General features: G+C 47.6%; 6 protein-coding genes across 6 annotated transcripts; 2 read left to right on the top strand and 4 right to left on the bottom strand.

Annotated features, from left to right (window-relative positions):
- Positions 1 to 558: 558 nt before the first annotated feature.
- On the bottom strand, positions 559 to 2,760 carry BDV38DRAFT_289648 (uncharacterized protein; the record flags this gene model as incomplete). The annotated part of the gene is made up of 6 exons (XM_032061298.1): positions 559 to 1,397; positions 1,477 to 1,619; positions 1,678 to 1,995; positions 2,058 to 2,344; positions 2,403 to 2,482; positions 2,541 to 2,760. 6 exons carry the CDS (start codon positions 2,758 to 2,760, stop codon positions 559 to 561), a joined length of 1,887 nt encoding a protein of 628 aa, XP_031919860.1.
- Positions 2,761 to 3,327: 567 nt separating this feature from the next.
- Positions 3,328 to 4,506, bottom strand: BDV38DRAFT_289649 (2,4,5-trihydroxytoluene oxygenase; the record flags this gene model as incomplete). Its single annotated transcript, XM_032061299.1, has 3 exons — positions 3,328 to 3,810; positions 3,866 to 4,103; positions 4,163 to 4,506. The coding sequence occupies 3 exons, from the start codon at positions 4,504 to 4,506 to the stop codon at positions 3,328 to 3,330; spliced, it is 1,065 nt and encodes a 354-aa protein (XP_031919861.1).
- A 283-nt stretch (positions 4,507 to 4,789) lies between these two features.
- On the top strand, positions 4,790 to 5,725 carry BDV38DRAFT_276869 (fumarylacetoacetate hydrolase family protein; the record flags this gene model as incomplete). Its single annotated transcript, XM_032058346.1, has 3 exons — positions 4,790 to 4,948; positions 5,009 to 5,086; positions 5,144 to 5,725. 3 exons carry the CDS (start codon positions 4,790 to 4,792, stop codon positions 5,723 to 5,725), a joined length of 819 nt encoding a protein of 272 aa, XP_031919862.1.
- Positions 5,726 to 6,322: 597 nt separating this feature from the next.
- BDV38DRAFT_276870 (cytochrome P450) lies at positions 6,323 to 8,272 on the top strand (the record flags this gene model as incomplete). Its single annotated transcript, XM_032058347.1, has 6 exons — positions 6,323 to 6,673; positions 6,757 to 7,218; positions 7,281 to 7,429; positions 7,490 to 7,657; positions 7,752 to 8,001; positions 8,072 to 8,272. The coding sequence occupies 6 exons, from the start codon at positions 6,323 to 6,325 to the stop codon at positions 8,270 to 8,272; spliced, it is 1,581 nt and encodes a 526-aa protein (XP_031919863.1).
- Positions 8,273 to 8,444: 172 nt separating this feature from the next.
- BDV38DRAFT_266939 (transcription factor domain-containing protein) lies at positions 8,445 to 10,532 on the bottom strand (the record flags this gene model as incomplete). Its single annotated transcript, XM_032056499.1, has 6 exons — positions 8,445 to 9,369; positions 9,433 to 9,560; positions 9,622 to 9,672; positions 9,731 to 9,820; positions 9,891 to 10,091; positions 10,140 to 10,532. 6 exons carry the CDS (start codon positions 10,530 to 10,532, stop codon positions 8,445 to 8,447), a joined length of 1,788 nt encoding a protein of 595 aa, XP_031919864.1.
- Positions 10,533 to 13,066: 2,534 nt separating this feature from the next.
- Positions 13,067 to 14,181, bottom strand: BDV38DRAFT_289653 (uncharacterized protein; the record flags this gene model as incomplete). Its single annotated transcript, XM_032061300.1, has 2 exons — positions 13,067 to 13,807; positions 13,858 to 14,181. 2 exons carry the CDS (start codon positions 14,179 to 14,181, stop codon positions 13,067 to 13,069), a joined length of 1,065 nt encoding a protein of 354 aa, XP_031919865.1.
- Positions 14,182 to 14,519: the final 338 nt, after the last annotated feature.

Below are 14,519 nucleotides of genomic sequence, written 5' to 3' on the forward strand. Positions count from 1 at the left end.
TACACAGAAACATATCTCTAAGTGATGACGAAATATTACCAGTAGAAGTCACAGAACGATGCTAGATGGATGTTTGAGAAATCGAAGAGGTCATGAAACGTCTGAAAGGGGAATTCTCGGCTGAATAGTCAGGCCAGGTAGAAGGACCGCTACATTGTCATCCCTGAAAAGATTTGCCCTAGTTTCTATCCAATGCTCAGCGGAATTCACCCATGATAGTCCACTCCAGATCGGGATGCTCCCAGAGCTATCGTGGAATCACTTGAGATTGCAGATATGATAGTACGCTGTTTTTATTCCTACAATAGCCAACTATTGGTGTGTATTGCCTCGCGCTGGTCGAATTACAGGCGGCATATCAGGTACTATTTTCCCGATTACCGAAGAATACCGTGCGGGGACTATGCGTGCTATAGAACCTTGCATTTACCGGACCTTATGCGAATACTGGTCTGGGCGATCACCTCATAATTAGTCCATATGGAAATTATGCACTAGGTGGGATCATGCGATAGGGGAACAGGGATAGTATTAAGACTATACAGCAAGCTTCACGACTCAAGAAAACATCTTCTCCAGCTGTTTTGCAGCCAGATCCAATTCTGCCGTTGTATTACATGCCGCGAAAACAAACCGGTCCGGCCGTAGGATAATGTATCGCGTTCCAGACACACTCTGCCACATCAGTTCTTCACTGTATCCTCGCGGTGTGGGACGGCCTTGACATAATGTGCTTCGACTGAACTCCTCCGCGGAGGCTGAGCGGTATAACCTGTCGGTGACAGTCTCAGGGGCTTGGCCATCCACGAATTCCGCTACTGAGATGCGAGGGACAAAGATTGTGGCTTCATTGGAAGACAGGAGACTCATGCCGTCCTGGTCCATTCCACCAAGGTCTTCTAGAGCCGGCTTTAGCGCCCGGAGATTTGGCAACAGAACCACAATCTGAAACAGTTTCGTCTTGCTCGAAGCAAAGATAGCGTCGTCCGTAAATCGAACAATTTCCTGAGTGTCGGAAATAGCCACGCAGTAGGTCTGGGAAAAGCTAACTCCGCCATTTAGATCGGGGAGAAATGGAAGGCCTGGCCTGTGAGAGTACTCAATCGGGCCTTCAGCTCTGGGTCCTCGCTCAAGCCAGTGCTTCCATTGAGGGATTAGTTGGATTGACCATAGGGACCAGTCCCGAATAAATCCCTCGAGCAAGTTCTTAGTATTGACCATATCTCCGTTCCGCACTGTAGCCGCGAGAGATTTGTCGAGCTGTTGCTTCCGTTCATTGTACCAGGCAGCGAGGATAGCCTGATGATCAAGTGGGTGTTTTGAGGAGCACAAAATTGCTAAACGCCAGGCAAGACCAATTGCGTCCCTGAACCCAGATGCGATTCCTTGCCCGCCGACTAAAATTAATGTTTTCAAATTTGGTTAATTTACCCTATCTTGTTAAATTTGGGTTGGGATTCGGAGATATTGACGTACACGGGGGGAAAACATGCGCTGCATCACCACAGAGGATTGTTCGACCAAGAGCCCATTTGTTGCAGCTTCGAGCAGAGAAGCGAAACGGTCGTGAACGAAGGACTTCAATACAGTCCTCTGGGTATTCAACATCCTCGGTCAGACTAATATCTGTCATGTTAGAAGTCCCTGAACATGGGACAAAAGGCTGGATGAACTTGCCCGTAGCGACTTCCCGAGTGTGTAATATAAGGAACAACCACCTCTCTAATTTTATTCCTTTGGGCCATCTCAGTTCCGTCTTCACCAGGAGCGACAACAAACTCGAAACGCCATAGTCGGTCACTTGGAAGCCCAAACCGGCCGCAGACAGCTGGCCGACGAGCATTGCAGAGGAAGCGGAAGTCCTCGGGAAAGAATAGATCGTACACCATTTCTGGAGAATAACCTATCTTCCACAGTGGAAACTGGGGATGAGTAGCTGGCGTTGGAAGGTGTATTTTCCAATTGAGAGCAACCCATGTTTCGTTGTACCTTGTCCTTGATATCCACCCAGTCAGTAATATGATACCATGAAATTCACCAGACCGTCAGCCGCTTACTTTTCTGCCCATTCTAGTCGAATTCCCTTTGGCTCCAAATATAGCTTCCGTGTGTATCCAGTCTTTCCGTCAGCCCCAACCATAAATTTAGCTTGAATTGCATTTTTCTTTCCAGTAGAGTCGCTGTAGGTAGCATAAACCCAGTTGTCGTCTTCATGGATCGATGTCAAGGTACAGCTGGACCTAAGCTCAGAATATTTCGACGAATCAATAACGGAGCGAAGGTGTCTCTCCAAGACAGGCTGTTTGTGACGCATCGCTCCTACATGTCCTGTGTTGCCCTCCGACTTCAACATCATTGACATCAGACCTCACGATGAGCATTGTTCTTGACAAAGTACTTACCGAAGCGGTATCAAATGAGAGAAACGGCTTTCTGTGCAGATCATGATGAACACCCCCTACAAATCGCATCCACGGAATTGCTGTAAACAGGAACATATTAGAATATCATGAAGCCTCTGGTAGGCTGTGCATACCAACGTGATCCAATATCCGTGAAAATGTGCTCATAGAGCCCCAACCCCTGCAAAGCTCGAATGCCGTCGTCGTCGAGAGCGATACCCCGCGGATCAGTTGTTATATCGGCCTCCTTATCTAGGACAATGTTCCGGATACCTATTCTTCCAAGATATCCAGACACCATTGCGCCTGTTGGGCCGCAGCCGCAAATTAGGACGTCGGTTTGCTCGTAGCTGACCATTGGGTAACGGACAACAAAGTACAGGAATACGGCCTTTCGAGTTATACTTGAACTCACCTTTTCTTCTCCCTTGCTTCGAAGGAGGGAGCTAGTTATATATCGATATGATTGAAGGACCGAGAAAAATGGTATGGACTTTGTCAATAATGGGAGTGGGCAATTAATTGCCTTACCCGTACCAAGTGGGGGACAATACTAAGATGGATAGTTCCCACCGGAAGCGTTATACCGACGGTCATCCACTTCGCATGTTTTAATCCCACTGAGGGGCCTATGCTGCATATGTTATTCATGTCATTCCTCGGGAGCTTCTCGAATGACCGAGACAATATAGTTTCTTTTTATCAAGACAACTTAAAAAAAAAAAAAAAAAAAAAAAAAGGCGTTGTCATGCTTTCCACATGTTAATCGCCAGAAATATATAATCTTGTATCAACCTGAGAGTTCACTATGAATTACCATTGAAAGACGCTTCTGGTGACGGGACATCGTTAGGCAGTCGAAGGAAATGATTTTTCGTCTGTCATCTTGTATATAAGTCATCTAAAGAAGGCAATAGCTATTAACCTATTCCATAAACTCCCTAGGGACTTTCGGACCCCAAACAGCCAATGTGTCTTCCCCAGCAGGCACGTATCCGACCGGGGTCTCATTGTTGACCAAGTTACCATCCGCGTAATGTTCAACCATATTACCAGAAATGTCCCACCAGTAATCAAATATCTGCGACCCAAGTACATGACGGCCGACACCCCAAGTTGGACGGTACCCCTTCGCCACAAGCCACTCGTGTCCAAGATGCTGGGCGTCGAAGTCATACACCTCATATGAACTGTGATGTACATGCGCTGCCTTGGGGTTGGCGCTAAGGAAGAACGAGTGGTGGTCAACAGGCTCCGAGTCTAAATCGAGATGCATGAATGTTGTTACCAGGACTCGGTGCCTTTCTTTTTCTACGTAGACGAAGTCGGTAGGAACTATGTTGAAGTTTGAAGTATAGAACTCGAGCTGCTCTTCGAACTTTTGTGTACAAAGCCCGAAATGGCCCAACTTTATCACATGTTAGTATACAAAACGATGATGGAATAAGTAATGCAAACTCTACCTTGTAAATGGCAGCTGGACCAGGTTCAAAGCGGTTGAACTGTCTGAATCGAGGCTTCTCCTCTGGGAAGTTGAGGACCACTTTCTCAGGTGAGTACGTCGGTTTGTCGGCTACCAACTGTTGTCCATAGATCACATTAACAGGAAACCCTTCCGGGTCGGTAACCGTGACAAGAAAACCACCGCCTGGCGCAACCTGAAGCTCCTCGATTGGCTCTGCACGAGGCAATTTGGATACTCTTTCGGATCATTCATCTCAGCACTGACCATCAACTAGAAGACAAATGACACTGCTTACCGTTCAAAATCATCCCAACTAGCCGCCTCGAAAACACCGCCTAGGAATTTTCGCGGCCCCTTTTTGGCATAGTAAACGTACTGGTCCGGCCCGTAACCCTTATACCAAACCTCATTGTCTGTTCGAAGCGCAACCTGGAGTCCGAAATCCATCAGGAATTGGTGAATCGCATCAAGATCAGGGTGTTGGTATCGCATGTGGGATAGCCTTGTTAACTTGATGCGACTCTCCACGCTGATACGCCGCTTTGCCAGCCAACTCGCCTGGGACTCCTGGTTGATGCCCATGGCCACGGTGTCGGCGAGCGTCATGCCACGGTTAGGTTTTGGCATAGGTTCAGCCATCTTGTATAGTGATTGCGTAAGATAATAGATACCGAATTACTATAGAAAATACGAGGTGATATGCTGTATTTTAATTTTGTCGTGGGGACTTTAGCCGGCGCTGTTTCTTATGTCCGGCTTGTATGTGGGACTATCCATTGTTGCCACATAGTGGATAGTGAGCCAAAGGAAGGTAATCTCCGCAGAATAACCCCTGTTACGCCCCTTTCTATTTAATGGTTGTCTACTGCATTATTGCATCAATTATGATCTAGCTGAAATCACTTCGAACTGCATCATCGCAATGGCTGGTTTCAAACGGTTGACTCGCTTTCAAACGAATGGCAGAGCATACTACGGCGAGCTGCTTGAGACCAAGGACAATAAGTATGTCGTCCAGCGACTAGATGGTTGTCCATACGATAAGCTGGCCCCGACAGAGGAGTACTACACAGTAGATACTGTACGTCCACTTTTTCATACCCTCTGACTGCATCTGTGCATGCCAACACTCGTCTTCTAGCTATTACAACCGATCGAGAGTACACCTCTTATCGTCTGCATCGGTCTGAACTACAAGGAGCACGCCAAGGAAGCTAACGTACGCCCCTTCAATCAAAAAGGACAAAATGCATATACTAACCCACGTCACCACCAGCTTGTCTACCCGATCTACCCAGCGGTCTTCACCAAGCCTGCCGACGCACTCGCAGGCCCCTTCGAGAGTATTCCAATCCACCCGGATGCTCAGTCCTTCCTCGACTATGAGGGCGAATTGACTGTGGTAATTGGAAAAGATGCTCTGAATGTCTCCGAGGAATCAGCACTGGACTATGTCCTGGGCTACACAGCCGGCAACGATGTCTCCGCTCGGAATTTCCAAGTTCCAGAAGCATCAGGAGGCCAATATTGCTATGCTAAATCGTTTGATAAGTTTGGTCCGATCGGACATACCATTGTTTCTGCGGAGCAGATCCCGGATCCGCAAGCTCTGTGGTTACGCACACGGGTCAACGGAGTAGTCAAGCAAGAGACTAGCACGGGGGATATGATATTCGGGGTGAGGAAGATTATTAGTCATTTGTCGCGGGGTACTACGTTAAGAAAGGGTAGCGTTATCATGACTGGAACACCGTCAGGCGTGGGCTATTTCCGGAAGGAGCCGTTGCAAGATGGGGATATTGTGGAGATTGAGTTGGAGGGGGTAGCGACTGTCCGAAGTCAGATGAAATATCTCTAGGATAGGGTGGTCTGAGAATTGAGACACGTATACTATGGGGACAGTTGCCCTCGCTATGTACTAGCAATCGGATGAAGACATGTCTCGGAGGCCTTATTTAGAAACATAGCTCAGACAATGTATTTTCAGATATCCGTTATATGGGACCTCTTACATCCTCCATTGCACTCTGTAACCGTTAAGGCCATGGGTGTGACACATATGGAGCTGTAGGCTCTTGTCAAGCCCGCTCCGCCAGGCCAGACACTCGAGGCAAACTACTTCCAGACGGAAACACACCTAGTCATACTGTTGATCCAGGGCATGCACGCGGTCCTTATCCAGGCTTACCCCACATTACTCCCTCGACGGTTCTGTGACAACTCCCATCGGTTGCCGGTGGGACCGTCAGGTCCATAGGTCCCACAAAATGTGGTCCACGGATCGAAATGACGGTTGAGACTTGAGACTGCGATGGATGCGAAGCATGCAGATCTTGCGGGGGTTGTGGGGAAAGTCATAGTCAACTGAAGTGATTGTGAGATATAACAGCGATGTCCTAGTCGAGTATGCCTACCACAATGTCCACTCAATGTCCGTACCTCGATCACACACAATATGTCGGAGTCAGATGTCCACACGATCAGTGCTGGGAGTCTTCCTCACTATTTCCTGTCGCACCCGTTCCGGGCGTCTGCCGTGTGTTTCTTGTTGTGGTTCATCTACCATACCATACAATCAATTGTGACGGCGTTTAAACCAGGGCTGAGGTCAATTCCTGGGCCTACCGTGGCAAAATATTCCTCACTCTATCGGCCATGGAAGCTAGCTGGTGGCGACGCTCCTAAATTGTACCGTGAGCTCCACGAGCGTTACGGAAAGATTGTACGGACTGGGCCAAAGACGGTTGATATTTCTGACCCGGCCGCGGTATCTGTGGTATATGGCATAAACAGCAAGTTTTTGAAGGTAAGCTACGCGCTAATGATTCAATCTCTTCGCGTTCACGGAGTAGGATGAAGGGGTACGCGGGCAACACTTACATTCAACAGTCGGCGTTCTATGACACGTTCAGTCCATTTCATGAAGAGACTGTGATGGCGAGTATGTTCTCCGAGCGCGACCCAAGCCAGCATCAAGCACTCCGACGGCCAGTTGCAAAGAAGTTTTCCATGTCCTCCATCCGCGCAATGGAGCCATTCGCGGACGACTGCACTGACATCTTTCTGAATGCCATGAGAAGCCTTGAAGGCCAGTCAGTCGATCTGGGCTCATGGCTGCAGTGGTACGCGTTCGATGTAATTGGTGCTATTACCTTCCAGCGGACATTCGGCTTTATGGAGAAACGCGAGGATATTCTAGGCATGATCAAATCCATCGACTCCGCCCTACGATATGCGGCCCTTGCCGGTCAAACACCCGGTGTTCATCAATGGCTGATGGGAAATCGCTGGGTGTCGAAACTTTTGGCAGCGCAGCCGTTCCTGGATATCCCAGATCCGCTGCGGACGATCGTAAAGGTATTTCATTTTACTCTCCATTAAACGATTATCTAATGTATCATGCGTATGCGCAGTATACACAAGAATGTATGGACGAGTATGACCGTCAACCTGTATCAGAGCATGGCGACCGACCAGATTTTCTCTCATGGTTGCGGGGCGAGGAGGCAAAAGGCAAGCCAATGTCGCATCGAGATTTGGTCAATCACTTGAGTAACAACTTGTTTGTCGAAGACCGATTCTATCTCTAAATAACATAGCTGACCCGAGGGATTACGCGCAGGCTGGCCGGTAGTGACACCACCGCAATATCGCTGCGGGCGATTGTTTACTTTCTCGTGAAAAACCCATCAGTCTATCAGAAACTCCAAAATGAAATTGATGAGGCAGACCGTGCTGGGAGACTATCGCACTACGTGACGTATACAGAGTGCCTGGAGCTGCCATACTTGTAAGTAGCCTACCTAGCCAGCGCACGCCCTATCTTCGAGTGTCTCCGCGAGACCTAGATGGTACTCTCTCTTACATATCGTTTCCACCACCAGGCAAGCCGTGATGAAAGAAGCGATGAGATGTCATCCCGGAGTCTCGTACCCGCTAGAAAGAGTCGTCCCAGCGGCTGGGATCAAATTGTGTGACGTGCATCTGGATGCCGGAACCATTGTTGGCGTCAACCCAGCAGTGATGCACCTTGACCAATCCATCTTTGGAAATGATGCTGCTGAATTCCGTCCTGAACGATGGACAGACTCTGATCAAGTACAAGTCAAGATGATGGATCGTCACCTTATGACGGTATGTGCCTCTTCTTTCCCTAGGAAAGAAAGTCTCGTTTTCCATATAGCTGACCTCGTAAATAACTCAGTTTGGTTACGGATCGCGCACGTGTATTGGTAAGAATATCTCAATCATGGAAATGGGCAAACTAATTCCCCAACTTCTTCGGCATTTCGATATTGAATGGGCCTCTGATTGCCCGGAATGGAGGGTTGAGACGTTCTGGTTTGCCAAACAATACGGTTTGATCTGTCGACTGAAATCGCGTACTGACTGTAACAAGACGTGATTCATCCAGATAGTCCAGCCAAGAAGATTGTCCATATATTCAAATCGCTAATTGATCAATATTGACTGAGCAACTTCACACTCTACGGGTAACATATATAGTACCACGTCCATGATAACAGCAGATACGCTTTAAAATCATCATAATGCAAAAAGGGGACGTTGTAGGGTTATTAGAATAGATCCTGCGTGTCCTCCACAAGTGATAATAAGGTCGTCACGAAACTTCCAGACACCTTCCAGTGGCTGATCTTCCCTAGCAGATCAATGATCCTGAAGAATGGAGCCGATTCGGGGTTTCCCCACTGCACACTACTTGTGGAATCCTGGAAAAGCTTTGTCTGACTGATCCCAACGGACCTCATTTCCGGAAAGTTAAAGAGCTCAGTAGTGTCGACAGATCGCTCGTTAAGTTTAGAGCCAAAGCGCGTGAAGGAAGTCCATGCAATTCCACAATAATATAGCGCCATTGGCACATGAATTGCGGGCTCCGCACCGACAGGTAACAGCTGAAAATGTTGTTGGATCAAAATGGCATGGAGGAGAGTGCGTGCTGCGTTCTCAGAAGCTGCCCAGGAGGTCGCATATGCTCGCTGTTTCTGGGCAGGACCTTCGCCGTCTCTTCCACAGGCACACTCCAGGTCATCAAATCGAGTGTAGAGGTGCATGAAGATAGAGTGCCAAAGGATTATCAGGCAGAAATGGTCAGGCTTATGGCTCACCTCTGAGGATGTAACATACTTCTGGTACCAATCTATTAATAGTCCCTGACACTTCTGCATGGTTGCATGCCACGAGGGTTCGAAGTCCCTGTCCTCATATGCTAGCGCACCAATAGAGTCAAGCGTAGCATAGGATTGAAAATCATTTTCCAGAGTCCTTAGGCACGGAAACGAGCCGCTTTCAGGCGAAAGAGATATGTCTCGGGTAGGTGGTTGAGTCCTGGTGAACAAAGCTTTCCAAGACTTGGAGTTGGGGGCGGCAAATAGCTCTGGAGCAGAAATCTGGACCAGTTTCTCGGGGGCATGTCTAAGCATTGGCTCGTGGTGGTGAAGCTTAGCCAGCTCAGCGTCATGAATGTGAATTGCGAGCGTGATGCTATTAAAGTGTTCATTGTCAGTCTCCACCAAGGTTTCGATACGCAAGTCTCCTTAGCCATACCGCTTTTTCTCCTCCAAGCGAGCCCAGCTCTTCCATGTAGCATTGAGTGCTTCGCTATCGTCTTCTAGGGTCTCCATGTGCCCTATAGGGGTCTCGTCAGAATGAAACAGCTTCAGCTTGCGAGCCCACTGCAATGAATTAGTTGTATTATTCCCAAAGTTTGTCGCGCTGGCGAGGGATAACACTTACAGCTACTATACAGCCATGAAAGGCCTCTGTACAGTCCAGATCTTTCGGTCGCTAATCACTGGTTAGCGGAGATGTAAGCTGAAGGAGGGAACAAAGTTGGTTTGCGTACTCCCAACAACAACCCGAATGTTTGCCCTATTAGAGAAGCTTGAAGTGCTTGAATAGAAGCCGACCCGGTTGCTTGCATGTATGTATCCCACTACATCTAGCATCAGCAACTGGGTTAAGTTCTGAATGACTTTGTCCAAAGGCTAGGCAATGAAACATACTGAAGCAAGTATAGCTTTGTTGAGTCTTTCGAACATGCTTATTCCATGTGTCAAGGCCTTCGATGAACCCAGAAACAGGCTGCCGATCGTGCACATTGACAGCAGGAGAACCGCGTTTCCCTTTGACGGCTGAAAAGTGGGTGCATGAATAAGGGGGAAGATAGTTTGGAAATGTGTAAAATATGCTTGGAGACAAAGGTCCTTCGACACCATCAGCCAAGGGTTGTTAATATATCAATGCATGCTTACCAGGAACTTAGTAGATGGAAGAATACCAGGCTGCACTCTCTGCTGGAGGCTTTCAACTAGCTTCTGACGATAACGATCATCAGCACGGGTGTTGATTGTATTGTTGATCCTTGGGCACTCGGGGGTCGTGTCGCCCGATGGAATTGTTGCCTCGGAAAAGGTGTGCCATTTCTTTTGTACAAGTGTAGGACCATGAGGAAAGTTGAGATTCGGGTCGGAAGGGACGGAACCGTCTGCAGGGCCTGGAAGGGTATTCTGCAGCCCGTAGTCCATGGATTCTAACAAGGTCTGGTTGACGGCATCTAGATCAAAGTTATCCCACGCAAATACCGAAGTACAATCTTCGTCCCATTGGCTGTTCCATATGGCTGGCCAGGGCCTGGAGCAGCCCATTTCAGCTGGGAAAAATGCGGGTACTAAGTTGCTGTTATTTTCCGAAATATTGCACACAGCAGTAGCCCCCGCATCCGCATGCTGAGGAGAGAGTCTAAGTGAAGTGGTAGTAGCCGTGTTTGAATCGTGGTCGAGCGATGGACATTGCGGCTCAGGTCGACCAAGTTCGGTGGCTAGGATTATCGAATCTACGCTGGCAGAGGCTTGATCCACAGCGGATCTCTCCAGGGCTATTAAATCCGAGCTTAAATCGCTTATTGGGGAACTTATTGGGGCCCTATTCCTATGGATTCGTTGTTCATGTGGCTGCGTACCCACGTGTTGTGAGCGAGCATGGCGCAAGAGAGTATCGCTGTTTGCATTAGGACTATAAGAGATTAAAGCTGGAATAGGAGACGTACTGTCTGGCATACAGCTTGCCACACACCTGACACAAGAAGGGCCTTTCCTTGGTGTGGGACCTAAGATGGCGAGCCAAATGTTCAGCCTTTTTAAAGGACTGAGAGCAAACGGAGCAGATGCGCTCTTCTTGCGAGGTCTTGCGCTGACGGCGCCGTCCTTGGTTTAGCAATGAGGCCATGGTTTTATCAGACACCAATAGATACTGGAAGGTATTGACGCTGTGACGCTGGTTATTACCCGTGAAGAGAGGAGCTCAGGTCGGGCTGAGATCCTTTCTCAATTTTCCCGTCCACTTCCACCACTGCACCTTCCTTGCGTAATCTAACGGGGTAGGCTTGAAAGGATGTCGTACAAGCTAAGCTAAACTAAGCTTGTTAGCAGTTCTTGGGGTATGGGGTACGGGGTTATCTGTGGTGGAGTTATCAAAAGTGCACCGGGGACTGAGGCACAGAACACGAGCCACTTGCCGCCGTCATGCGGGGCTTATCATGAGTAATCATCAAGGTACTGTATTCTGCATACGTTACATTACATACATTATTTTCTAAGGCCAAAACCCGACCCAAGGGCCACTAACTTTGTCCAATCCTTGCCTAAGCGGGTTGAATAGTAAATAAAAGAAGAAACCTATTCTTCTAAGAGGAAAGGCAAAGTAACTGTTGTTGGCAACCAATGAAACAAATCCCCTTATCACAACAGGCATGCATGTATTACAATATATATCTAAGCGTGGGTAGTCACTCACACCTGGACCGGGTAAAAGGTTACTAGTAGAGTCCCTGCCGTCAGCCATGAGACTGGTAATTGCCTTTGTGCTGATACCCTTAGCTGCACTTATAAACCTTATACAACTGGTCTTGTGGTCGCGACCCTGGAAAAGCTTGGCATTGATAAAGGCGCCAGGCTTGTCAACTCCATGCCGGAGATGTCACGCCCTTCCCTTCTTTAGCACTAGTTGCTTAACCACACTGTCTCAGCAAATCAAAAAAAAGTGAAGTATTGGAATTTTCAGTATCTTCCAATGAGTGGTTAAGCTCGGGGGCTCCGTCTAGACTTCCTTATTCTCGGCCATCATGTCCTGAGCCTAGCAACTCTTCCAATTGCCCTTAGTGATGAGCCGATCTTCAAGCATACCCCATAGCATGTTGCGCCCCCCCCCCTCATACATATGTATAGGTATGTATTATAGTATTTGCTTTTTCTCTGCTGAGACTGCTAGGATATACTCAAGTTCTAACGAATGCGGATGGTATTAGCTAAGCTCGAGGCTGAATGCTCGTATATACGGAGATTCACCACCTCCGACTGCGCTCTGCTGACGCCCTTTTCACCACCCTCTCTTTTCTTACTCCGCTGTAGAAGCATTAATGGAAACAATTTTTTTTGTTTTTGTTTGAAGTAGTTGTACATACTCACTTTTAGCGAGCCGTTGAAGGAATTGAATATTTCTAAAAAGATTTGAAAGAAATAGATCGGTAAAACGTTGAAAAATTTGAACACTGAAAGTCGTTGAGAGAATCTAATAGTCGGAAGTCCTTGAATATAAAAATTGAGTTTCGGACGGAATTTGCTCAACGGGGTTGCTGAAAGAAGTCATTGGAGTTGACCTGTTGAAGTAGACAATGTCTTTCAACGATCGGTTTCAACGACTTCTAACATCAATTGTCTCAGATTCTTCCATTTGCCACTCTGTCCAGCACTGCCTGGGATTGGTTCTGCAATTTTCCAACGGTTCTTAGATTGTGTCTTCACTTTCTCCAGACAATGTGGTAGCCTCATTTTCTTCAGCTCCCTTGAACGATTCTGTAAATCATATCTGGCAACGACTTTCGGACTAACTTGACCCCTCCGCCTACTTCCTATCAAAACTAAAAACACTCTAACACTATTGCTGCTCACGAGCTCCTAAACCTACATATCGTAATACCTGCCTGGTCATCTTTGCCTTTTAGATTGGAGATTCTTATCGCAAAATGCCCATCCTCTAACTTACTGGCTCCTCGGAATACCATGACCAGCCCCCAGGAGAAGTGACGTATCTCCTATGGCTTCAGAAGTCTACGGCGAGATAGCCCTATTATCTTTTTCCTGGAGACTATCACATTGAATAATCTGACCACGGGGCCTTAAATTCATTCCTGAGAAACAGCGAGTCGAGTCCCGTTCTTGTCGAAGCTGATTTTGTTTCCAGTTCGCAAACTTTCTTGGAGAGCCAGTGCTATCTGCAGGCCCGTATATGCGGATTCAAGCTTGAATGGAACTTCTTTCTTATCAAGGACAACTGCGGTAAACTCATTGAGCTCCGTCACAAAGGATTCACAATAGCGATCAGGCCAGCCAGGAATTGCTTCCTGAGATATTCCTAGAGAGTTGGACAGCTGCAGTCTGTCTCTGTTAGGTACAAGGTTGATGGATATCTTTCCTTTCGTACCCACAATTTCCGTGCAGTTATCGTAGCCGTGAGCCATTGTTCGAGAATGGTAAAAGTAAGCTACCTTCCCACCCCAGAACTCAACGACTCCGATTGAATTATCAACATCACCGGAAACCCCGATTTTATGATGGTGCGAGATAACGCCTGTTGCCCAGAGAGCCTTTGGCACCAGTCTTTCACCCAACAGCGCGAGAGTGAGATCAATGTCGTGAATAACCGCGTCGACAAAAATGCCCCCACTGTGGCATAAATAATCAAGATAGGCTGAACTCTCGTCCAATTTCTCTGCTCCCTGAGAGCGGAGGACAATAGGAGTACCGATCGATCCCGATTGGATTGCCTGAATAGCCCTTTGGTAATCTGAATCGAAACGACGCATAAATCCAGTCATCACCTTCATGTGTGGGGCTCCTTGGGTAACTTCAATCAAGTTCCGAAGCTTCGAAATAATCAGCATAAACCCAAAAGAGAATGAAATTGTATACATACCGAGGCGAGATCAGTGGTGATAGGTTTCTCACAAAGAACGTGTATGCCAAGCTGTAATGCAGCCAATGTGTGTTCCATATGTAAATGGGTAGGCGAGGCAATAATCACAGCCTCTAACCCGGGAAGGTCAATCATTTCATTAAATTCCGAGACGACTTTCACACCCTCTGGCTCGAGCGTCGTCTGCGCCCATTCGACTTCTGCCGGTGCAGGTGAGCACACGCTAAAGAGACGTGCCCTGGGTACCCTATGCAACAAATTGCTGGCATGACGTTGGCCTATCCTTCCAAGACCAACCACGCCAACATTAAGCTTTTTGCTCATTTTGATGGCCAAAACGAAGAGAAATAATTGACCTTGTTTGGGGTTGATTGACTGAGTCAGGAAGATGGCGATACTTCATGGTAGAAAACAGTCTTTTATGTGGACCCTGACTAATACTGCAGACTCTCACCTTGCCTGGAAAAAAGTGAAAATAAAAAAAAAATTGAGAAAGATTGCTCGGTAATGAAAGTGGATGAGAAAAACCTCCTGAAAATCAACTCCAAACACCCGGCTGCTACTCGCTATAGGAAATTCGGCCGTCTACTCTTCCTCAGACTGGGCTCGGCTATATGCCTGACTAATGCCCTTCAACTGGGGCAATATCGGAACTCAACTTC

Source organism: Aspergillus pseudotamarii, assembly GCF_009193445.1.
Source record: "Aspergillus pseudotamarii strain CBS 117625 unplaced genomic scaffold BDV38scaffold_1, whole genome shotgun sequence".
NCBI lineage: Eukaryota > Fungi > Ascomycota > Eurotiomycetes > Eurotiales > Aspergillaceae > Aspergillus > Aspergillus pseudotamarii.